The sequence below is a fragment of the Epinephelus fuscoguttatus genome, linkage group LG2, assembly GCF_011397635.1.
Source record: "Epinephelus fuscoguttatus linkage group LG2, E.fuscoguttatus.final_Chr_v1".
In the NCBI taxonomy this organism is placed as follows: domain Eukaryota; kingdom Metazoa; phylum Chordata; class Actinopteri; order Perciformes; family Serranidae; genus Epinephelus; species Epinephelus fuscoguttatus.
In genome coordinates, this window is record NC_064753.1 from 4713094 (window position 1) to 4739012 (window position 25919).

Consider the following 25919-nt stretch of genomic DNA (forward strand, 5'->3'; position numbering starts at 1 on the left):
AGGTGTAGTGTAGGGAAATTTGATCCGCTGTGAACACTATGTATTTTATTTTGAAAATTAACCGGATGTTTTATTTTGTTTCTGTGTGCTCTGGTGTCTGGCAAAACTAGAAGTCCTGCGTATTAGTTTCGGAGGGCTCTGGAGTGCCACAGCTGAGACGGAGCCGGAACGCAGCACAGCTGCAGCCGATGGAAGCACACACATTGACTAGAATTGAATCCTATCGGCACTGCTGCCGTGCTGGAGCGCAGATGCAACCAACACGCATCTGGTGGAAGTTGGGGGTTAGGCTATATATTCCTGCCTCTTTGTCACTTTTCCTCCTTGCGGCCAGACACAAACTGTAAATCCTGTGACAGCTCTTCAGTAAGTTCAAACAGATCTCTCCTACCGAATCGAAACCTCTCAATCAGCTCCTCGTCGTTATATACGTCCAATGGATTGCTTCTGTCCCTAATCACTCTGCTGCGCTCTCTGCGCTCTAGAGCACATGGGCACAGCTTGATAATGACCTTACACCTGCTCTTGACTAGACGTAAGATTTATGCCCATCTTAGTGAGAAGAAGGTTTAAGCCTAGATAGTGCAACCGGCGTAACTATTAGGTCGGACTTAGAACACCAAGTTATGACCGACTTAGCTTAAGACCAGGCATAAGCTCTGTTGGTGCAACCAGCCCCTGGTGATGAGGGAGTTCTGGGGTATCATGAAACCATATCATTTCAGTCGTAGCTTCTCTCATCCTTCACATTTCTCCTGAACAGTTGAGGAATGGCATCTGCTGTTGGCTAATTTACCTAAATGTCAGGTGTAATCATATAGGTGGGTGGACCATCTCATTTACCTAGAGTTGTCTAATTAATGCTTGACGGTTTTACAGCCTGCACCTGCTACCTCCTTTCAGTGTTACAGTATGTGTGTTGTGCATCACACCACACTTTTCTCCCCTGCATTTCGAAAAGATTTTCCAGGAATATTAATTTGGATAGCCATCCATTTCCTCCCCCAGCCTTGCTTTGTTTACTGGACACTGCAGAGGCAGATTTATGCTCAGCTGAACTGCTCAGTTCACTGATGTGGAAATGGTCTTCTGTGCTGATGCTAATCTGATTAGGGTCAGGGGTCAGGGGAGTAGACTAATTCCTCAGCTGCTTTCTGTTCTTCACTTCCATTTTGTTACACTTCAGAATAAATGTGTATTTCAGTATTTGTATGACAGTTCCTATATGACTGTATTGCAGGTGTCATATCTGATTTTTTAAAAAAAATGTTTTTGCAGCTGCATTTTTGTCTCTTGTTAGTGTGGTGATTTGTCAGTAATATCAGCTCTTTCCTACTTTTGTGCACCTAACATTAGTCAGTTCAGTCAAATTGTGGGAAACGTTCAGTCTACAAAAATAGAGATGTACCGATACCATTTTTTTTCCTTCCCGATACTGATTCCAATCCCTGAACCTCAGATATCTGCCGATACCAAGTACCGATTCGATACCAGCGTGTAAAAAAAAATATGGATGGGATATGAATTGTTGTATGTCTCAACTCCTAAAACTCTATGTAAAAATATTAAGAAATAAAATGAATGCCATAAAACTTGTAGATTTGGTTTATCCAGTGTTGACACAGATCAAGACACAGGTTAGAGTGCAGCCACACAATTTGGTAAAAAAGACATTTTAAAGGCTATAGTATAGGCTTTTTAAACTCCGCTCCGTTTGCCTGTAGGGTGTGTATGCGTAATGACGTGAGGCATTACATGGTATTGGATTGGTCATAGGCTGTACTCGCCGATACCTGATACCGCATTTTAGGCAGTATCGGAGGCATTTCCAATACTGGTATCGGTACAATTCTATACAAAAACAAGACCAGTAACTTGTAAAAAGCCTGACTGAAAGATTTCATTCAGAGTCTTGTGATAATGTTTGATTTGTGGCTGACTTGAGCGCCATAAGGCTTCTTTTTCATGCCATACAGGACTGGTGATTTTCCATAAATGCAGTCAGATGTTGTGGTCTCAGCACTACTCCAAACAGTTTACTGTATCTCACAGAAAAAGAAATCTCTGTCAGTATTCAGCACACTAAAGGTGCTGTTGTTATACAGTACTTTGAATCTGTGCAGGTGTTTCTGTTTGATGTAATATTTAATTTTACTCCTGTGGATAGCTGACCGAATGTAGACAATCATGCATATGGAGGTACCATTAGAACCATGAGCTTGGGCTGCTTGTGTTTTGTCCTACATGTTTCCAATGCTGGGGAAGAGTCTTGGTTGGTTAGAGTTAAGTTTAAGAGAATGAAAGATGTCCATATGACTGCTTGGGCTATTAATGAATACAGAGTGTACTTTCATTGTAGTTGGCTAGAAAACGCAAACTTTCCCATCATGGTAGAATGTTGAATGTTAACACAATGATTTAAGGTGGGACTGATCAATCAAATACAACGTAGGACCAACCCTGTCTCATAAAAATTACCATGACATAGAATGAATCTGCAGAAGCAAATCTGTCTTGAAAAAAAAAATAAAAAAATACAATGCCACCCTGATGACATTATTTAGCAATGTAAGGAGGAAATGTAGGCCATATATTGGCAGTATCTATAAACTTTAACTGTACATTTTTTCATCCTACAATATCTTCTCCAACTTAGTAGGTGTGGAGGAAAAAGTAACTATAGCACAGTATTGCAGTATTTTTTTGTGCCAATATTGTATCGATACACAGAGACCAAATATCTTTTTTTATTTTACACATTATAATGGCATATACAAATTAAACTAGTGGCCTACTAGAATAATGAAATCAACTGCATTTTAGTCTACTAGATTCATATTGCTGCGGTAGAAGTAACTGAAGTGAGAAACTTAAAAACCTTATTGTATGCGATAAAATAGATGTTGACCAATTAGTCCTTTGTGGACATTATGTACAGTTGAAAAAAGTTCTGATTAAATCACAGTATAGAGCAATATATATGTTACTACAAGACACAGCATATCGTAACACCTTTAAAATCCCAATAACATTGCATCATGACTTAAAGTTACAATGTGTAATTTACGTGGTTGTTTATTAGCAAATATCAACTATTGCTTTCATAAATATATATTTACTAAAGTGTAATGCAATTCACATACAAATGGAAGCTTTCTCATAGGCTTAGAATGATTTCTCTATATATAGACAGGCAGGGCACGGTCTGCTGGAGGCTGCCCTCTTACGTCGCCATATTTGAATACAGCAGCCGAAAGGGATATACGCACTTCGCCTTTTGCGTTTACCTAGAACTTGCCGTCACTGGAGACGGTTAAGGTGAAGATCAATCCGGGGCGCTTCTGCGTGAACCTGCTTTGTACTTTTATTATTCTGTCACACTTTAAATGGAGGACCACACATATGTTTTGCCCCGTAAGAAGGAAACCACGCCACCAAATAAAAAAAGATCAGATAAGCGAGGACAGGACAAAACGCGAGTGAATATCGGCATTGTTTATTCCAGGTGGAACGAACTCGTGAAGGAGGAGGCTTTCACAAAGGATGCGGAGGTTGCCTGCTTTCTGCTAGACACGTAATCTGATATTTTAAAATCATTTTTGCTTCATGTTTGCAACTACTTTTTCCTCTAGTCTAAGTTCGAGTGACGGCTACGTTTACGTGCTAACGTTATCCTAGCCTTGGCTAACGTTATCCCAGAGCTACAGCTAAATGGTTAGCCTAGCCTACAGCCTAATCTGTTGATTTCTCTCGCGCTGCTGCAAAGGCTGCCACCTTCTCCTCCTCTTCCCTCTGGGTAGCCGAGACACTACCTTCTCTATGCTATTCCCGAGCGTGGCACCGCTGCTGCTCACTGCTCCCTCAGGGGATGGGTCAAATGCGGAGAGCAAATTTCACACACTCAGGTGTGCGACAATCAGTTGGACTTTAACTCCTTGCCAGGCCGTTCCTGCACCGCCTCTACCCCCTCGCCCCCTTCCTCTCCCTGGTCTTCCTCCTCTCCCTCTCCCTCTTCCTCCTCTCCCTGTGTCCTGTGGAAGAACACTCTGGAAACACATATATTATAATCGTACCAACCTATATTTGCCGCACTGTGCCATGACTATCACATAATATGTGTTATTTTAGAATTACTGTGCTAATGTTTGCTCGTGTTACCAAAACAATTAGAAATAAAACACTCCTATATCTCACAGATAACCTATATCTCACTGGTAAGCTATAACATATCGTAACATGGTTTGGGTCTTGTGAGTATGGAAGGCTTTAGAACAGCAGCCCTCATTCAAATCTGAAAATTTGCCAGGCTTTTATTTGCTGTGACAATAGCTTGCTCGGTTGGTTGGTTGTTTGATTGGTTGGTCCTTCAATTGGTTACTCAGCTTCCCGGGTGAAAGTCTGTGGTTGTTGGGCCCATCCACCACCCCTTCTGCCTCCTCCTCCCTCGTGCGGCACCACGTTGTGTATCAAGCCGACATGAAAGAATGGCTTTTTTGTAGGTGTCTGACGCTGCAGTCACTGAGCGCTGGTATTTGACGGCTTTGGAATGAGACCTAGTTGGTAATTCGGCATGATAGGTGGTTGGCTTTTTGGCTGAAAGGTAGGTATACTGTAAACAGCCAGAAAAATAGGCAGGTATACCCAGTATACCTGCGTATACCCTCCACTGGGGATGCAGGACACAAACTCTGATATCTGGTGTCAAAGTCCTGTGCTTGGACCAAAACATTGCTATCTCTTTTAAAGTTTTGCTCAGCTGTTTGGTAGAGCACATTTTCAGTCACTATATCTTAATAAAAAAGAATAATTTAACCTATTTGAGCTATCCCTGCCATTCAGTTTAAAAAAATCCTTGATGTCACTGTGTCTTCAAATAGTATGCCTTTGCAGTTTGGCTCTTGCAGGAAGTAAGTAAAATAAAAAGTCACTCAAGACCTGGGGGCTCTTTGTGGTGGCATTTTCAAAGGTAGGCATATGTACTCGACTTTACAGTTTGAGAGATCTCACTGAACAGATATATACCCATCAGCCAAAACATTAAAACCAGACAGGTGAAGAGAATAACATTGATCATCTTGTTACAGTGCTATGTTTTGCTGGGAAACCTGGGGTTCTGACATTCTTGTGAATGCCACCTGACACGTTCCACCCACCTAAACACTAGTGCAGACCAGGTACCCCCCCTCATGGCAACGGCAACCCCCAGTAGCAGTGGCCTCCAGCAGGACAGTGCACCATGCCACAGCTGCTCAGGAATGGCCTGAGGAACATGTCAAAGAGCAAAAAAAGCTCAAAGCATCGACTTGACCTCCAAATTTCTCAATCCCCAATGTGATCAAACATCTATGGGACATGCTAATACCCCACCTTACAACCGACAGGACTCAAAAGATCTGAAACTAACGCCCTGGTGGGGCATTACCATCGACAAGTGCTGTTGCCATGAGAGGGTTTACTTGCTCTGCAACGGTGTTTGGGTGGTTGGAGCGTGTCAAGTAGCATCCACAAGGTTTTGTGGTACAACATTGCACTGTTACAAGATTATCAATGTTATTCACTTCACCTGTCAGTAGTTTTAATGGTCGGTGTATGTAACTTTATAGAAAAAAATAAAAGTCTAATAAAATTCAGATAATTAAAAAAAAATAACATGATCTACCAAATGGTTGATTTGTCTTTTTATGGTAAAGACAGTGAAGGTAAGCTAATGTAATCAAAATTGACAATTTGCTACAAAATCTTTTAAAAAAGAAAAACTTCTGATCATTCATTGTAGTTAAATGGTACATTCACCATTCTCCAGTATATGGTGAAGTCATTTTGTATGTGTGATTTTTTTTACTGTTTAAAGCCATGCTGAACAAAACGGTTGAATTGTCCTTTTATGGTAAAGGTAGTGATGCAAAGATAGTAAATTTACAATTCCTATCAAACAAAAAAAGGATAAATATTCACTGTTGTTAATGATCTTAGATCTTTTCTTAGATGTTTTCAAAGTACTGTAATAGTAAATATCCAGGATAACTACATTGAAATGATACTAATACTGGTAATACTACTAATTCTATGGTAACAAATTGATATATATTGGTATGGTGACATATTTTTTGCATTGTAGCAGTACATGGTTTGCAATTTTGATTTTGTTTCTCTCTGTTTTACAGTTACCATGATGTGACTTCTCAGCCATTTGGTTTGTTTAAAAAAAAATTGCCCCAAGAAAGTATAAAAAAATCCATTGCTTTTTTTCTTAGTTAGGACATTAAAAGGATATATGTACTTGACAGCAGGACATGTTATCATTCAGAGTGAATGGTACAGGCCAGATTCATGAGGTTTGCTCATTTGCACAAATTTCACACCCGGCTACCCATCCTTGATTGGAAATTATAGCATATAAAATCATGCTTATCCTCTGAGGTGGAGTTATCGAAAGTCATTCTGGAAAATGTAGGAAGTGCCCAAGAAAAGTCCACCTACAACTTATCGTAATAAAGATAAATGTAAGAATATCAGGTAGAAAAGAAAATGGAAAACCTGAGTTCTGCTGTCGCCTTGGCCGTTACAAACTCATTCTTAAATCTCTGGAGAGCACGGCCCTTTTCCGGCTCCTCATTTATCTCTGCTCTGACACAGGACCCAGGGAGGGGTAACAGGAAGTGTGTGTGTGTGTGCGTGTCAGAGAGAGAGAAAGACAGCTTTGGATTTTGTCATCAGCAATGATTAAAGTCAAACTTGGGGACATCTGAGTCCAATCAGTCTATCAGCCCTGAAGGGCTCATACCCAGAGAGCAAGAGACCCAAGGAGGGAGATAACGATGGTGGAGAGCTCTGACAGAGAGACAGAGCACGTAGACAAACAGAAGGATGAAGGTGGGGGACAATCTGTTATGCCTCCAAACTTTCTCATCTCTCCACTCCCTTCCTTTCCTTCCTCTTTTATTTTACCTCTCCTCTCTCTTCACCCACCCTGTATGTTTGTGGCCTTCTCCTGCTGTGACTCGCATCTGCTGGGGAAAAAAAAGGCTGATCTTTAGTCTTGGCAGGGAGTCCCCAGCAGGCCCACTGCCTTATCAGACTGGGATTTGTGACGTAGATCATTGCAGCTCAGGATGGATTCTGGCTTTTGGACCAGAGCTTTTTACCTGTGTTCTTTACTCCAAAAAGCAGGTGGCCTTTACCTGCTGTGGGCTATCTTCTTTGAGGAAATGCAAATGGATTCTGCAGCGAGCTGCACATAGGATGTGGATATGGATATGTCTTCGGTTCAGTTTGGTTCTGGTGATTTAAGAATAGATTTTGGTTTGTTGAGTCCATTCAAGACTACAGTGCAGGACTATTGCATAAAAATGAACATTACTTACACAATACTGATTAAGCATATCAGTGCCAGGAAAAGATCTATCAGTTTATCAGTGTTGGTGAGAGGTGTCTCTGAAGATTTTCCTGCACAGGTTCATCAGAAGTGATGCGTTTTATGTCCACCAGGAGGGAAAGATTAATTAATTAATTTTTGCTGTGGCTGGAGGCACTGTGTTTTCAGGCTGTCCGTCATTATGCACATCCCATCCTTGTGAACACTATATCTCAAGAATGCCTCAAAAGAATTTCTTCAAATTATTCACAAATGTTCATTTGGACTCAATGATGAAGTGATACGTTTTTGGTGGTCATAGGTCAAAGGTCAAGGTCATTGTGACCTTGTCTGTCTCATTCTCATGAACATGATATCTCAAAAACAGCCTGAGGGAATTCTTCAAATTTGGCACAGATATTTACTCGGACTCAACAATGAACTGATTGGATTTTGATAGTCAAAGGTCAAGGTCAGTGTGACTTGCATCTGTCTCATTCTTGTGAGCACGATATTTCAAGAACACCTTATGGGAATTTTTTTTTTAAATTTGACACAAACATCCCCTTGGACTGGAGAATAAACTACTTAGAATTTTCTGGTCAAAGGTCACATTGTTTTTGACATCATAATGTTCTGCATGGAACACTTTTCTGACCATTATTCAGTGTCATATCTCAGGAACAGAAAGGGAAATATTTGGTCATGGATGTGAACTGTAAGAGAAACTTGACTGGTGCATGGAGGCACAGCCTACAACTGTGGCGCCGTAATTATGTTTTTGGATTGTCCCTCCATTTGTCTTTTTCTTGGACTCAAAGATTTAATTTGATTTGGTGGTCAAAGGTCAAGGTCACAGTGACCTTGTATTAATCTTATTCATGTGAAGGTGATATCTCAAGTACACCTTTGGGGAATTTCTTTAAATTTAGCACAAACATCCACTTTGAGTCAAGGGTGTTCAAAGGTCAAAGTCACTACAACCATATCTGTTGCATTCTCCGGAACGCGGTAATTTTAAGAACAACTTGAGGGAATTGCTTCAGATTTGGCACTAACATCTACCTGGACTCAAAAATGAACTGATTAGAATTTGGTGGTCAAAGGTCAAGGTCACTGCCACCTCACAATGTTTTTGGCCATAACTCAAGAACTAATACACTAATTATGACACAATTTCACACAAATGTCTAATAGAATATAATGATGAAGTGATGATATTTTATATCCAAAAGGTCAAATGTCAGCTCCAAAAAGTGCTGTACATAGGAGGTCATAAAAAACAACAAAACAGTGAGATAAACTGATTAAACTGAGATAATCTCAGGGACAGAAGAGGAGATATTTGGTCAGATACTGAATTGGTGACACTAATCTGATTGTATAGATCTTCTTTGCTGGCAGGGGAAAGATGTGTGTGAAGCATCCATGTTTTCACAGACATGGATGTTAACTGTAAGTGCAACTTGAGTGGTGTGCGAAAGCATATAACAACACGGCAGTAATTCTAATTTTTCAATAAGGCGAGGACAGACTGTATTGATGGAGCAGCAGTTAGAAGTTTGGCAGAAACTATGGTGGAAAAATCCTAAGAAGCATCCAAAATAAGTTTCTGGATTTCTGGATGAAGTTTGTGGATGCTCCAGGTTAAAATGAAACTTGGCAGTCAGAGGAAGGATTAAAGTCAAACTAAGAGTGTTGGTGGGGGCAGAGGAGATGTGGCGAGCTGGCCTGTAGGCATTCGTCATAAGCAGTTTTATATGTAATTTTTCTCTCCCAGAGGAGGATTCAAAAGATCAAGGGTCATTCCTTGAAAAAACCCAAACATAGCAAAATAAATATCATTACATTAAGAAGGGGTCAAATGGCTAAATATAAAGTAAAATGTTTTATAGTGACTAACCCACATGGAATGATCACCTGACTCTGTACTTCCCGTCAGCTCTAAGGAGCATTTTAGTCTTTTGTAGCCAGTAGTTTTGGTTTTACTGCAAATTCAGTATCTGGTTCTGTCCCACTACTCTCACCAACATTGTCTCCAGCTGAAGGTGACAGCAGATTTTTAGCAAGCAATCTCTGAAACATCCACTGTATGCGACCTGCTCAGCAGCAAAAAGCAGGCAGACACAGTTAGAGTCTAGCTTGTGAGGATCGAGGAACGGACCTAGAAGGAGAGTAAATATTGAACTTGAATATATCCATCAGGTTTTAAGACACACAATGAATTAATGCTAATGTTGCCTCATCTCTGCTGGATGTATAGATTAGCAACTGTTTGACAACAGGCTCTCCGTAACAACTTTGGTCGTCAGTTCAATGCTCAGAGCAGAATTATAAATCTGGGTAAAGAAATTGAAAAAGCAGCGCTTGCCTCTGCCTCATTACCACCACTGAGGCGCCCTTGAGCAAGGCACTTAACCCCAAGTGCTCCAATCGAGCTGCTCATGGCCCAGTGGATCAGACTGTGGTTGTAATGGGCAGTATTGTGATATTTTGCACGGCGATATTTTATTGATGTACAGACACCAAATATCGATCTTTAATTATATACATTATTCATTTTTGCAAATACACATTTGAATACAACTTTTGGTACTAGAATAATACAATCAATTGCTTTTTTGGTCCACTAGATGGAGCTGATGTTTTTGGGGTTTTATTCCTGGTGAGGTCAGCAGAGGTCTCACTCAGCAGCATTTGGCAGGAAGTTTACCAAAACTAAGATGGAGACACCGGAGAAAAAAATCAGACATGCACCGTCTGCGTTTTAAGCAAATGTCTGGACTTTTTTTGGGGGGGGATTTTTTAAGACGGAAGGAAAGGAGGACTTGGATATGACACACTGCAAACAGTGTCATATTAGAATAAATCACTCTGGGAATACAATTCTAAGAGAGCTACGAAAATTACACAGTCCATCACCTTCCTAATGTGCAAAGATCTGCATCCATACAGCGTTGTTGAAAACCAAGGCTTTTGTTACACGCAAAAAACACTGGAACTCATGGATGTGACTCCATCCTACGTTTTTTCACCAACACAGCCATACCCAAGCTCTACAAAGTGAAGCAGAAAGTTGAGGAATCTTTGAATACAGCAGGAAGGGTGGCATTAACTTGTGATGCCTGGACTTCAAGGTCAGTGGATTCATATGTGACTATAAGGGCACATTATCTTACAGAGAACTGTGACTGCTGTCTCACATACTCCAAACTAGGACAGTACACGAAAGTCACGAAGAGCAAACACTTCAAACCTCCTGCAAAATGCAGCACAAGAATTGGGGATTGTCAACAAAAACCTTGTCACTGTAACAGACAACACTTCTAATATGGGTCTTGCCATTCAGTTAGCGGGATACCTGCATGTGAAGTGTTTTGCTCATGCATGTATGCAGCATTTTTGACAGGTTTTATGATGGTGCTGGTCAGTTGTCTGCTTTGTGTCACATTTTGCTGCAATAAAAATGATTCAAGTCAGATGAACAGACTGAAAACCTTATCTTATGAGGTAAAACTGATGTTGACAAAGTTTTCCTTTTGGGGAAATAATTTGCAGTTGAAAAAAAGGTAATAATTTGCAGTACATTACAGTATGTTTTATCCCAATACTCAGCATATCATAATAATATCGTATCGTGACCTAAGTATTCTGATAATATTGTATTGTGGGTCCTCTGGCAATTCCCACTCTTAATGGGCAGCTTTCAGGTGTGTATATGTGAGTCAAGGCAGTGAAACCTTACTGGAGGTTAGAAAAAAGCCTTAACTGTGGAGTGGAGTCAATAGAACTGATTAATGGAACTTCAAGATTTCAGTCCTGCTAGATGCTGCTTTTCTTTCACTTTATAAGCAAAATATCCCCTGCAGCCCAAAAAGGATTTTCCTCATAGACCACTATTATAAAAAGACAAAGAATAAACTTTTGACAGGACAGCCCCCCAAATTTTTTTTTTTTTTTGTATGCATTCGGCAAGCAATATTTATGTGAATGGGTGCCATCTTGGAATCTGGTATCCAGTTTGTATAATAGATACATGTTTCACATCCAAACTAACTGAGCTAAGAGCAAGTGGTAACCTCCGGGGCTGGAAACTTAAGCCAACATGAAAGGGCCAAAACTGCAGCTCTTTAAATGTTCACTTGAGGCTGGCGACTCAGTCCCCATAGACCTTCATATTAAAATGCTCAACTTAGCAGCAGAAATAAAAATGTTTACAGTCTGGTACAAAAATAACCAAACAGTATTGGTCTCTATGGCTAATTTCATGACAACTGTACAGGTGGTGAATTGTTATAGAACTCACCCAATTACATTTTATTAAGGTTTAAAGTTATGCATAATTAAGGGTGGGCTGCTTTGAGTGACAGGCTGTCTGCTGATAGTGTCCTCGACTTCTCAGGCAGATCCTTGTTCAATTCCCAGCTCCTCCGCATTTCGAAGTATCCTTCAGCAAGAAAATAGCTCCTGATGGCTGGAGCATTGGCGTGTGAGTGGCAGGTGGCACCTTGTATGGTAGCCTTGGCCACCAGAGTGCAAAATGTATACTTGAATGGGTGAATGTGATGTAGTGTGAGACTAGAAAGGCACTATAAATGTGCAGGTCCATCCATCCATTTCCCCGTTATGTGAAATATATGAATGCTCCAGCTTTTGTAGTCCTCATAATTTCTGCCACTGACAATGCAAAGTAATATATAAAAAGACAATAACAGGGTTCAAAGACATTGAATGGTTATTGCTAGCGGTGTAACGGTATACAAAAATCACAGTTCGGTACATACCTCGGTACACAAGTCACGGTTTGGTTTTTTTTCAGTACAGTAATGAAAAAAATAGACAACTACTATCTTTTACTTATTGGTAACCTTATTAAAACATACCACCACAGCAGTTAACTCTTTTTACACAATTTTTGAATGAAATAAATATATATATAATCCTGCTTTTTCACATTGTTTGAATGAAAATAGAAATATAAAAGTGAAAAATAAAATCCTGCTGTTTTTTTAACACATTTTTTGAATGAAAAATATAAATATAAATTTCTGCTTAAACAGTTTTACTCAATTAAAATAAAAAGTATAGTGCAGCTGGTCAGCTTTAAAGCCTGCTCAGATTCAGTTTTACTAGGAACTTAGCTTTCCCACTTTGTTAAAGTGCAGTAAACAAAACATGCTTATATCTAAAGTGCAGCTTAAACAATTTTACTCAACTCCAATGGCGTTGGTTATTTCTTTAGCGCAATGGTCAGAGAAACGCTCTTTCTTTTTAAACGACGACGATATCGTAGTTTGCACCAGATTGCTTTTTCTAGTCGTGCCGGTTAATGTTCAAACTCGGGTGGTGTCACTTTAGATGTGTTAGCATGTTAGACGTGTTTCCAAGTACATACCCGACCGCTGTTCTGCAGTGTTGGCACACTGCTTTTGTCTTGTCCACTTGTTTATTTCCATCTTCGTATTTTACCCTGAAACCAAAGTGTTCCCGAACGGAGGATTTAAGGTTTGCGGGTGGGTCTTCAGGTTCGTCAGGCTCACTTGCCATGTTGTCAAAATGCGAGAATGCGCTGCACAAAGTGAAGGTGGAGATTTACGGTCGGTCCGTCACTCAATTATGTCCATTGGGGAACTAGATATTTTAAATGGTTTGGCTTGCAAAAATCGAATTGAAATAAAACAAAATAGAATAAAATAATATCCTGCGCCCAATAGTTCGGTACAGGGTCGTGCCGAACCGAAAGTCGCGTACTGAACGGTTCGACACAAATACACGTACCGTTACGACCATAGTTATTGCTGAAAAAATGTTGGCCATACTTTGTATGAAAAATGAGGTATGATATGAGGAATGTCCTTGTAACCTCCCACATATAAATGTGAGTTTGCTTTAGGTCACTCATTGTCATTCATTCAGTATCCCTAGTCAAACATTTGACAGGTTAATGTAATGCATAACTGCAGCCTTTTACATTTCTACATTTACACCATCAATATTGATATACCTTTTTAATTTTTGATTGGGCTTATGTAACAAGTGAGATATGCAGAGCTGTTATTACCTCTGCCAAGGAGGTTATTGTGCAGTGTGTTTGGCCAGTAGTGCTTTGCTAACCTCTTCTTCCTGCTGCAAATCTGACTGTTTACTATAAGTTATTGATGTAAATCAGTGCATTTTCTTTGGTTCCCTGTGTCACTAAGGGCTCCTGTTAGTTTGAGTGCTCACTGCCAGCTTGGTTTTGGTCATATGGGCTGTGTGTGTGTGTGTGTGTGTGTGTGTGTGTGTGTGTGTGTGTGGGTTTGATGCTACTACTTCTAGCCTCTCTGGAAAGGTCATGCCTCTGGATGCATTCCCCTGCGTGCTCTATTTTTTCCTTTAGATTCACCAGTAACAAAGCTTCGGGCTGCCATGCAGGACACTGAGGTCACAAAACCGTGAAATCGTAGTTTGAGCATAAATACCTCTTCATACAAAATGCTCAGAAGCAGTTAAATGGGTATGCAGTCGCCATGGATACCTACTATATCATGAGCTCCATTACTCGGAAGCCCATTTGGTGCCCTCCTGAGGAGCTGTTGATTCAGTAGTAAACTGGGCGGCTTCAAGATGCTGCTTTTGCTTTGCTGTTGTCTTATCTTTTGTGATGAAGTGCTTGCTGCTGATGATTCTATACAGATGACACATCAGCTGTCAGTCAGACAGCACTGTGATGATTGTGTTTTTATAGGAATAACAAACAGAGCAGAGATGTGCAAGTAGTGGGTGCACATTCCTTTGTTCAGACACCATGAGTGTCCATGCTGCTTAAAGGGGCACTCCACTAAATTTTACACATTGAGATAATGATGAGAAGTACTTGCAGTATAAATCATTGTATAATGTCTTCAGTGGCAGTGGGAAGTGCTATAATCCAGGCTGTTCTCATAAACTGTTTGTACCTTTTCCTACAAAAAGTGATACATCCAAATCTGTGCATATCCCACGTAATGATGCACCAGTAATTCGTGGATAACCCATGTATTTTGAAAGGCCAGGATCACGTGACCAATGTGCTGACAAGAGCAACAAGGAAGCGAGCAGTCTCTAAGTCGGCAGGTTGGGGTCCCCTGGGACTTCCCCCAGGAGACGTGTGTTTGGAACTGTGTGAACCTCCAGTCATTTTAAGATACGTCCTCACTATGTTTCTTTTCCTAAACCTTACCGCTGTAACTTTAATTGCCTAAACCTAACCTCTGTATCTTTGTCAATGTTAATTATGTAACTTTACTTTAAGGACGTAACATCATTCGGGGGTGCTAATTAGTGGGATATCATACAAATCATTGTGTGTGCATTTTTATAGGATATCATATGAAGGTTTTCTATGAGGATGCGTTGAGTAATTAGTATTTTCAGAGTTTGACCCATACTAGAAACTAAAAGTGAATCTACTGCTAGCAACACTGAGCTAACTAACTTTACAGCTGAACTGAGGGGGACACCATCAATGTTTACATCTGGCATTGTCACAAGCATGAATGAGTCTCTTGTCCATGAGTACATGCACTGTTCCTTCTGCATCATGATATGGAAGGTGAAGTTTTTTAGAATGAAAATAGTTACTACATGAAACTGCTCACAACAAGATCTGTGGATTATCTAATGTAACCAGGACACAATTTTTTTGTCCTTTTTTTTGGGTGTTTCAAGCCAAGTGCCACCTAGTTCTGTTATTATTAGCGAGAAGATATTGCTACAGCTGATATCTCCAAAAGTGAGCGTAGTGTTCGTTCAAGCAGGACATGATGTCAAGCTCAGCTCACATCCGAGCTACATCAGCTGATCTCAAGCAGCCAAATCAACTGATGGATCAGCTGGCTGGTTTGGAGGGAGTCAGCTGATTGATCACATAATTCCTTTCTATGCAACCTCATTCAGGGCACCCAATTTAAACTGCTCTGGCCTGCCTACTGTTACTGCTTCCTCTGCAAGCTGCTTTGCAACCTGCCCCACCCCAGCTCCTCCTCTTCATGTTGTGTCTGACTAATCAATGTCAGTGTTCTGTTTGTCATTGATGCTGCTCTGCTTTGTTCCCAGTGGGTCTTTGTCGCTGCTCTCCCTGCCTTAGACTTTTCATGTAAGCCCATGAAACAGCAGGGAATTTTTCTCTTTCTCTGCCTCAGGCTTTCCTCTTATGCACGTGGAAGGGCAGAGAGGTGTGCTCTCTCTGCCTTAAGGCTTTCAACCTAGGGGCGTGGAAGGTTGAAGAGGTGTGCTCTCTCTGCCTTAAGCTTTCCGCGTAGGCCCGAGGAAAGGCGGAGAGGCCCCAGAACAGAGCCATACTGCGAAATATAATAATACTGAACCATTTAGAGAGATAAATAGCACTACAGGTAAAAGGAAAAAAATATATTTTTGATTTGGGGGTATAGTGTAACTTTAAAGAGCTGACCGGATCTTAAAGTCTGTCTTGTAAACACTATTAGAATTATTATTTAGAGCTGTTTTTAGATTACATCAATGAATAGCTTTAAATAATAAACACACTCAAACAGTCTTAGTTTATCTTTGTCAGACAGTTTTGATGAATCTGAGAATCTAATTGAACTTCTGAAGTGGTTCTCTGTGTTCATGTTTATAATTCATTTCCCTGGAGACACAGGCCTTGCATATGTTGCCAAGAACCCCTCCCTGGTTTTACACCGGCAGCATTCAGACAGTAAACAAGGGTTTCTCAGGGCCACTCTACAAACACTCAGAGCCACTTGTCTATATGAGAAATCGCCTCAGTTAATGAGTTTACCGCATGTCTTTTAGTGTGTCATAGCATTGCTTGTTCTTAGATTGAGAGAAAATAAATTGGAGAAATGGTCCACCACAGACAGGATTTTGCTCATGTAGGGTTTATATTTAAATGTGACTTCAGAGGAAGGGCTCTCTAATAACCAGGGCTCTCTGTCACATCTGCATTATTTAAAAGGACTGTGAGAGATTTTTACACTAATTAGTGCATAAACATGCAAATGTTACTTGTGTCTTATTTGGCATGGTGCCGCATTATTGGCTAGTGTTCCCCTGAAAAATCCATTCAATTTAAAGGGCAGTTTACATGAACTTTGAACATTATACACACATATATAAACACGTTTTGACATTTCACACACCTGTGAATCTTTTGTGTGTGTGTGTGTGTGTGTGTGTGTGTGTGTTAAGTAAATCCAAAAGGAAGTTTAATCTATTTACTAATTAGGCCAATAGATAATGTGTCATTAGTTTTGATACAGTCAAAACCATCTCCACAGCACTGTGTCAGCGCTTGAGAAAGGTCTGAAGTTCACATTATCATTCTGCTATAGGGGAAAAAGTCAGTCTGGATTCTATGTCTTTCTCTAAATGAATCGCAGTCATCCTGTACAGTGTTAACCCCAGAATGTAGCGATGGAGCCCTTGCAAAATAGTGTCGGCGAGGAATACAAACAGTGACATAGCTAACTGTTAGCATCACCCAGCTAACATTACTGAGGGGTTTAATGTGAGAGTCAAGCTGTTTTGTTGTAGGTGTGAGTTTGTTGGGACTGTTTAATAGCTCAGTGCTGGGTGTTAGTGCTGATGCTGTATTAGCTTGGGCTACCCTGGAAGGCTGACCAGGAGGAGAGTGGCTCTGGAGGCAGCGTCAACAGAAAGTTTGCTGATGTGGTTGGGAGTCAGTATGGTCCGGGCTCAGGCCCCAGGCACAAAAGGGGGTCAAATTAAGGCATTGTTTGACCAGAGAAACTTCAAAAAATGTTACAAATCGACTCTGCCATGTCAGAAAGCAGATCACCATCACGCATGATGGTCTTACGAGATAGAGTCTGGGCTTTTTACGTCGTAGATCTTAACAACAATTTAACGAAAGAACAAGGCAGACATGCCTTACTGCAAGATCCAAATCCATTAAAACTTGCCATCTTCAGTTGTTAGCTCAGAGGTGAGGTTTTTTCCAATAGTGAAGGGGATTTTGGAAAAATGGTTACACGCAAATAGTTCAAGAAGGGAGAATGCTGGCCTAAATAGCCAGCCATTGGCAGGCGTACAGCCACAGTCTGCATGTGTTGGTCCGACTACATTTGATATAACAAACTTGGGACAGATGGACTTAGGTAACAGAACACATGAATCATTCTGTCCGAAGTTTGTGGCCCTCTTTTACTAGTTCAGCGTGGATTCATAACAAGACAACTGTTTATGAACATTTCTTGGAAAGCCGTCAGCTGTGTGATCTGGCCTGTTTCAGCTAGACTCGGACTGACTGATGGTATCACCTGCAACTCAGCCTGTTAAGTTGCTAGTGGCTGGTTTCAGAACGTTTGGCACATCACTCGTTTCAGCAGCCAGTCAGCTTGTAAAGAAGCCAGCCGGTAAAGTCAGTTACAAACTATCAGGTACAAACTATCAGGCAGCATGTTTGTATGTGTGGTGTCTACTGTGCTGTATGCTCTGACACACCCACCAAATGAGAAAAAATGTACCTCAAAGCCTGTTGTGCATCATTTCCCACCGTTTCAAAGCAAATTTCTGTCTCATTTACATTCTCCTGCCTGCTGAGTCGTATGTTGGTTTCCATCTTCAGGGTGTGTCGTGTTGGATGTGGGTCGCTGCTGCTGCTGTTGCTGACTATATGTGCACATCACGCACACATATTTTAAAAAAACTAAATATTAAAGCTATAGTGCGTAACTTCTACAGGTCAGTAAATGTCCGTTTCACCCAAGCCACGACTAGAGGAGATGACACAATGCTGATTAAGCCGATCGACTCCTCTAACATCTCGCGGTATTTTTCAATAGATATCATTTTTAGTTTGCGTGTCGTTCCCGCGCTGGCGCACAGGAAATGCATCCTCACAACAAGAAGAGAGGGGGAGGAAGAGCGGAGAGTGTCATAGCAAGAGGTAGAGCGCAAGTAGAAAGAGAAAGCAACATGGCGGAGAAGTGGCCGAGACACGGTTCAGAAGTGGATCCTACCACAAAGAAAAAGGTTTGTCCTTGCGGATGGCAAAAAGTAACATCAGTGAAAGGCCTCAGAACTCATCAGGGAAAGAAGAAGTGTGTGGCAAAGAAAGGGCAGAGTAGCCGCATTGATCAGTACTTCCTAAGAAGTCAGTCGAGTCAGTCGGATGAAGTCCAGCGGCAGGTAGAAAACCACAGTTCGCAGGATATCAGTAACGCTGCCACTGAGGAGGAGGAGGAGGAGGAGGAGGAGGAGGTAGTAAGAGAGGATGCAGGTGACACTGAGGCCAGTGTGCCAGTCAGAGAGAGAACCATGGAGCAAAAGGTTAGAGTTAGATGGCCTAGGGCAAGTGATAGTAAAGAATGGGAGATAGTTAATAGAGATTTGTCAGTAATCTTAAGTAGGCTTAGAGGAAATGCAATAGAAAGGTTAATATAGGAGCTAACCGACCTTTCAGTTCTCTCCACAACGGATACTGGAATTTCATAAACTGACAATGGCCACATTAACTTAGGATATAGCCCAAATTGCAAACACCACAACTTCAACTTTCCTGGAAGTTCTGATTTATCTATTCTATCCAATCCTTCAGCCACATCTTTTCTAAATTTCACCACCTGTTCCTCATCATTCAACTCCACATTGTACCACCTACCTAAGCTCTTAACAGGCTTTTCCCTAATTGTAGGGATTTCCTCATCATCTATGAAAAACTTCCTATCACTTAACTTCCCTCTACGTATCGACATGCTTCTAGACTTACTAGGCTTGATCTTCATGCTGGCCCACTTGAGGTTCTTATTTACCTTCTCTAGTAGCCTCTTTGTACATGGCATTGTTGTGGTCACCAGTGTCACGTCATCCACGTAAGTCCTAACTGGTGGAGATGCAACCCGTTCTGTCGTCTCTCCCCACCTACCACCCACTTAGAAGCCCTGATGATTACTTCCATTGCCATAGTAAATGCTAATGGAGAAATTGTACACCCTGCCATGATGCCTATTTCTAGCCTCTGCCAACCTGTTGTGAACCCTGCTGTACTTAGACACAACCTAATATCCTGAAAATATGCTTTCACTAAGTTAACAACTACCTGTGGCACTCTGAAGTAGTCAAACGCACTCCAAATGAGGCTATGGGGTACTGAACCAAACGCATTTGCAAGATCTAAAAATAATATATGCAGGTCCCTTTTCTTAATCTTCGCTGCCTGAATCTGGTGCTAGATCATGCTAATATGCTCTAAACACCCTGCAAAACCTGGTATTCCTGCCTTCTGCACCATGGTATCTATTAAGCTATTCCTTTCTATGTAGCTAGCTAATCTCTGCACTACTACACTAAAGAAAATCTTCCCCTCCACATTCAAGAGAGAAATCATCCAGAATTGGCTAAGGTCCACAGACTGACAGATGTTTATATAAGTATTGCACACTACACACGTTGACACCTTTCTTAGTTTACAAACGTGCTTATTCTCACTGCAACCCAAATTTCCACTGCACACTTTAAGCCTGCCCTGACTGTCTGACTGAGATTAAGCTGGAGTAGCGTTACTGACTGATGGGGGAAGGAAACAGACTGACAAACCAACAAACAAACATAAAGAAAGAAAAGAAAACTAGTCTGCCCCAAGGGCATCTCCCATTTCTGTTTTGCCCGCTACCGGGCGGACTAGACAGAAAAAAAAAAGGCCTAAAGAAAACAAAACAAACCCGAAAATATTCCCACAGCAAGAGCAGCTAATGGACCCCTGATGCTCTGCAGGGGAAACAAATACTTAAAACTCTTTGTTTCAAATATTTTGAAATACATACTAATTAAATATTCAAAACATCATAACTAAACGCTTAAATACCTGGTATGTCGATCTACACACCTACGACTACCAGCTGCCTTCAACCCACCAGGGATGCAGGTCTGAAATACATTTCACACAATACATTTCACACACATGCAACTTAAAAGCATAAACACACTAACAGACATAAAAACACAGCCTGAGGCTCTTTGTTCGCTGCATGCCAGCATGGAATGAGGTGTGCACCTGCCTTACTCCTCTGGCCTGAACCCACGTCTCAGCGTGAGTTCCTCCTACAGGTAGCCCTATATGTACATAACGGCACTAATGCCATATTCACATGGAATAAGGCAGACGGGAGACATCTGCTGGATGGAACGGGAGAAATAAACAAGCGGTCTGACGGAACGGCAAAACAGCAAAATGAGACACACGTGACTCGTGACACGTGTGTGTTGCTATGGTGATGTATTTACAGCAGATTGAATAAAATATTTAAAAAATATATATTCTTGTGTATTATGTGTTGTTATTATTGCAGCAATGCATATAGTCTATGCATATAAAAATCTGCTTTCTAGATATTGCATTTTACCATACTATGAATGAGAAAAAGCTTCTTAAATTCATGTTAACGTTGTTGCTGGGAGATGAGGAACCGTACGTGTCTGCTGCAAACTCGGTCTATGGGCTACAGAGACCTAACGTTAGCCAGATAGCTCGCTAAGCTAATAAAGTAATTCATAATGTTACGTTTGATATTACGTACCTGGTATTCCACCCAGCTCTGCGCTAATCGCATCCCATATGTACGCCTTCTTGTAAGCATCAAGGTAGGCTTTTAAAGTTTGGTCATATAATTCTGGGTGCTGCTGCACCAAAAGCACTAGGTTTTTGTTGTCGAGGTCAGCCATGTTTTCTTTTCTGTTTTGGAACTACATCACATCCAGTTGAGTATTGCGTGGCCGGTGAACGGTAAAAGTTAAAATATTTTAACTTTAGACAGCATTGCCATCTACCGTTGCCGTAGACGGCATTCTGTGCTGTCCTTGCCCAAGTTTTACCGTCCTTCTCTTGTCCACTAACATGACATCCGGTTTGCCGTCTGCCGTTTGCCTGATTCCATGTGAATGCAGCATAAGTGTTGCCCCTCCCTTAACTTGCCCCGTGACATCTGCCACATATGTATGACATTATGGGGTGATCTGTAAATGCAGTACAAAGTAAAATATTGAAGGAGTTCACTACTAGGGGTGTAACGATCCATCGATCTGGATCGATATATCGATTTAATGATCAACGATCCAATATCATCGGTGCAAAGTGAGAACATCGATCCATATTGTCATCTTTAGCATGGGCATTTATTTTGAAAGTCTGTGTCACTGTCAAACAGCGGCAGGCAGATGGCAAAGCAACCAAGAGAAAGACGATGAGTATAACATTAATTACTTGAGAATAAATTAGCAGAGTGGAAATATTTTGGATTTCGGACAAAATATAGAAAAACAGACAGAGCGTCAGACGAGCGTCTCACTCTGCTAATTTCTTGCTTTAGCAACATTAGCTGCAGCATTAGTAGTAGACCTTTCTCAAGAAAAGAAAGGTCCGGCTGGGCCAACTCTCACTTTAAGATTGGAGAAAAAAACACCCCGGCTGCTTGTATTTCTTTCAACCAATCACAATCGTTCTGGGCGGTGCCACAGCAAAGGTGTGCTTGCAAAACTATTGCCAGGGGAAACAGGTTTTGGTGTAACATGCCCACAAAAATATCACCTACAGGACGCGAACCATGGCAGAAAAATGGCTACATCCCTGCAAGATCAAACACCGCGAAAGTTAGTAAAGGACGTGTTGAAAACTGCAACCGGAGGTGGTAGGGCGGGACTTCAGTGGGTGGCTCATTCCGCCCAATGAGAGGCTGATCTCTGCAGCGAACTTCCGCCCACTCAGACTACAGCATTAGCAACAGCTGCTCTGTTTCAACAATGCTGAAAAATCATGCATGCTGGCTGAAATTCAATCGTGCTGTTCTGTCGGGAGATGCAGTGACTTAAACCGGGAAGTGCCCATTGGTCCGACAGCCCATTGGTCCGACATCCCATTGTTCCGACCATATTAAACCCATTGTTCCGAAGTCCGTTCCAAAATCATCATGATGCCCTGTGGTTAAGGTCTGGTTAGGTTTAGGCACAAAAACCACTTGGTTAGGGTCAGGAAAAGATCATGGTGTGGGTTAAAATGAAAAAGAAAGTGACAAACACATAAGCTGTGAGCCTGCTTCGCCTCAAGCCTTTCCCAGCTGACCCAGAGCCGGTCGCGGCGCACCATCAAGGTAGAAATACGCTCGCCGGGAGCCATTCAGCACCGTGGACTGTCGGACCAATGGGCTGTTGGACCAATGACATGGACCCCTTAAACCAACAGTAAGTAAGAAAAGTAATAACGTTGCATATAATTAGTTAAGTTATAAGTAGAGGAAACATGGCCACTAGCTGCTAGGCTAATTTATGTAGTGTAAACATGCTTAAGCTAATAATGGGTGATTAGCAAAAAACAATTGTTTTGTCCATGAACCTTGACAGTTACTACTGAGCTGAATGTGATACTTTTGATAAATTATCTTGTTGTTAATCTGTGTTTTGTGGCCATTTCAAGAAGCTTTCCTTTAGGGCTTAAAGCCAGATAACCCTGAAGCTGACTTTTAACCTCTAAGGTTGATTTCAAATCCAGTGTAATGGAGTGCAGAGCTAATACAACACAAATGTGTCACTGTCCTAATACTGGACGTATACATGCTGAAATACTGTGCTGTTTTATTCATTTTGCAAACCTCTGCTTCTGCTACCTCTCAGTCCTTCAGTCAATCAGCTTCTGTCTCTTCAGGTCACCCTCTAAACCTCATACACAGCATGTCACACAGACACACACAGTGACGCATCCTTTGTGTCTCAGTGCCTCAAGATTACAAGGATGACAGTCTACTGTGGAAAGCGCCAAAGTGCTGATTTTATTCCATCTTTGATCTTCAGCTGTTTACTTGTTTGTTTTACCCCCTCCTCCTCCTCCTCCTCTCCTCTCCTCCCCGCCCATCCTTGGAGATTTGACTGTGCGCACAGGCAGTTGCATCAACAGCAAGATTACTGTTTAATCAGGTTCTATTGAACATTAATTTTGAATGCAGTTATTGTACAGGAGGGTCATATATGATGCATTAGCTCTAATACTAGGTCAAATCCTGTGTGTATTCCATGACATAGTTTATTGTGTTTCTGGTTATCGTGTCTTTATCATTTTATTTTTACAACTTTGAAATAGAAACATATCCACAAACTCTGCCTGATTTTTTTATCCTCCAAACCATCATTTGCCATTTGGAGAGATTACAACCTCGAAAACACGTGTAACACTTAGAATTAGTAACATTTCTCGATATCGGGAGTTCCCTTACGCAGCAGGAAGCATCCATAAAATAAATAACTGGTGGCATAAATCAAAATGTACAAAAGATAACCCCCTGTCCTACCCACTCTTTTTTCTCTATAGGTAGAGAAATGGGGAGGAACACTGTTGTGGGTGGCTGGGTTGATGTGATTAATGCTGATGCTTTATGTTTAACATGTTGCATAATCATAAATTAGATTTGCATGGAACAACCATTCTCACATTTGGTTTAGAGGTCTAAGTGTTAGATAAAACAGACCATAGTCCATATATATGTCTATGTTTTGGCATGCTAAGTTTGTAAAACATGTAGGCTGCAATAGCAATACATTTTTAGTGACTATTTTATGTTGTGGTAGAGGTCTGTACTTCTTACAGTAAATATAAAAAAATTAAAGCTGATAAGATTTCCACGTAGCAGTATGTTGAAGGCTCCAGTGACTTAATTTACTGTAGACATCTCTGTTTCCTCCCTCCCTCCCCTCTCTTCTCTTCTCTCCTCCCCACTCAGGGAGCCTGGGTGCAACAGTGGAACCTCCTCCTTGAGAGAGCTTTTCTCCTCTGGATGTTATGGCTGAAATGGTACGTAGGCTCAGTCAAAGGCTAAAGACCTAGTTAAAATTAACAGGGATCAATAACAGGCAGAAGGAAACATGAGTGCCAGAGTGTGCATGTCCCTCTTTTTCATGTATCACCTTGGATGGTTTAGGATTAGAATGAATGCAAAGCTGGAAAGAAGACTGTCTCTATAAGGACATCTCATCTGTGATGGATTTACTATTACCCAGTAAAGGTCAGGCATCACTAGAATTACCTTTATCATGATGAATGCTCCAGATATTCAACTCTGTTCATCATAAACAATATCCAGTAGGGGATGTCTGTTTCTGGATAACACTACTCTACAAATCAAGGTAGTTCATCACATTAAATTTAAGGCTGTAACTGACTCAGAATTTGTCCGTTGAATCAGATTTGGATGTTCGATACAAATATTCGACTATTTGTTCCTTTTCCATATACTGCTTTAAAGTTTCAAGTTCCAGAGGGCATTCAGTGTGACAGTGACATTCATGTAATGTAGTAGACAAGCTTATTGCACTAATGATGGATCAGAAATGTGCAACTACATATCAAACATATTAAATTGCTGTGAGCTGTAAATTCACCACTTCTAAGCAGAAGGCAGAAGATAGTGTTATCTTGGAGCCTGATGGCACAAAGCCTCTCTTCTTCTTGGCAGCTGCCTCTGTTTCTGAACCTGCCTTCGTTGAAGAGCATGAAAGCGAGGAGCGCTCACTCTGCACCTAAATAGTACACTGCACACTAACTGACAAAAAAAATAGACCGGCTTCCGGCGTCAACCCAAACAAAAAAAGACTTCCTTTAAGGATGGCATGATATGCTGCTGGTTGCCATTATTGTTTAATGGCACCTGGCGGCATCAGGGGGAGATACATTGGGACAACAACGAAAGTTAAGGGGGTGGAAATCCGAGTAGGGCAGGTAGGAGGGGTGGTAGATAGGTCCAACATGGACATGGACCCCTTAAACCAACAGTAAGTAAGAAAAGTAATAACGTTGCATATAATTAGTCAAGTTATAAGTAGAGGAAACATGTTCACTAGCTGCTAGGCTAATTTATGTAGTGTAAACATGCTTAAGCTAATAATGGGTGATCAGCAAAAAAAACAATTGTTTTGTCCATGAACCTTGACAGTTACTACTGAGCTGAATGTGATACTTTTGATAAATTATCTTGTTGTTAATCTGTGTTTTGTGGCCATTTCGAGAAGCTTTCCTTTAGGGCTTAAAGCCAGATAACCCTGAAGCTGACTTTTAACCTCTAAGGTTGATTTCAAATCCAGTGTAATGGAGTGCAGAGCTAATACAACACAAATGTGTCACTGTCCTAATACTGCATGTATGCATGCTGAAATACTGTGCTGTTTTATTCATTTTGCGGTGGTTGTTGATGGTCCAACAAGTTGGTGGTCCAACAACCACCAACTTTCACCTGGAAGTCCGGTGTTCGCTTCCTTTAAGGTTGTAAACCAAACCCTGTTCTTCTTCCCTAAACCCAACCACGACCGTGTATTGGCAAAATGTAACCATATGCGTCTGTTGTTGAAGGAAAAATACACATCAGTCCCCAGTGTTGTACCAATGTAGTGCGTTTATTTTGAAAGAGACTGTGTGCAAACTGTACATTTCCTGTGAAAATGGAAATGTATTTTTAAAACAGGAAATGCATCTAACAGACTTAAGTTTATACAACATCCCAGAACTTAAATAACCATCGCACCCATTGCATGTCATATCTGGACGTGGAAAGTCCATGACCAAATG

At 41.1% G+C, this 25919-nt stretch overlaps 1 protein-coding gene across 2 annotated transcripts in view; it reads left to right on the forward strand.

Moving 5' to 3' along the window:
- The window catches only part of LOC125904945 (SH3 and multiple ankyrin repeat domains protein 2-like), a 465143-nt gene that overhangs the window by 16356 nt on the left and 422868 nt on the right, over positions 1-25919 (forward strand). The window contains exon 2 of one of the 2 annotated variants that reach the window (XM_049602644.1): positions 24082-24152. The exons of the other annotated variant lie outside the window; for it this stretch is intronic. Within the exon in view, the coding sequence (XP_049458601.1) occupies positions 24141-24152 (12 nt within the window). The 5' untranslated portion in view covers positions 24082-24140. The remainder of the gene's footprint in view (positions 1-24081; positions 24153-25919) is intronic. 2 annotated transcript variants of the gene reach the window in all.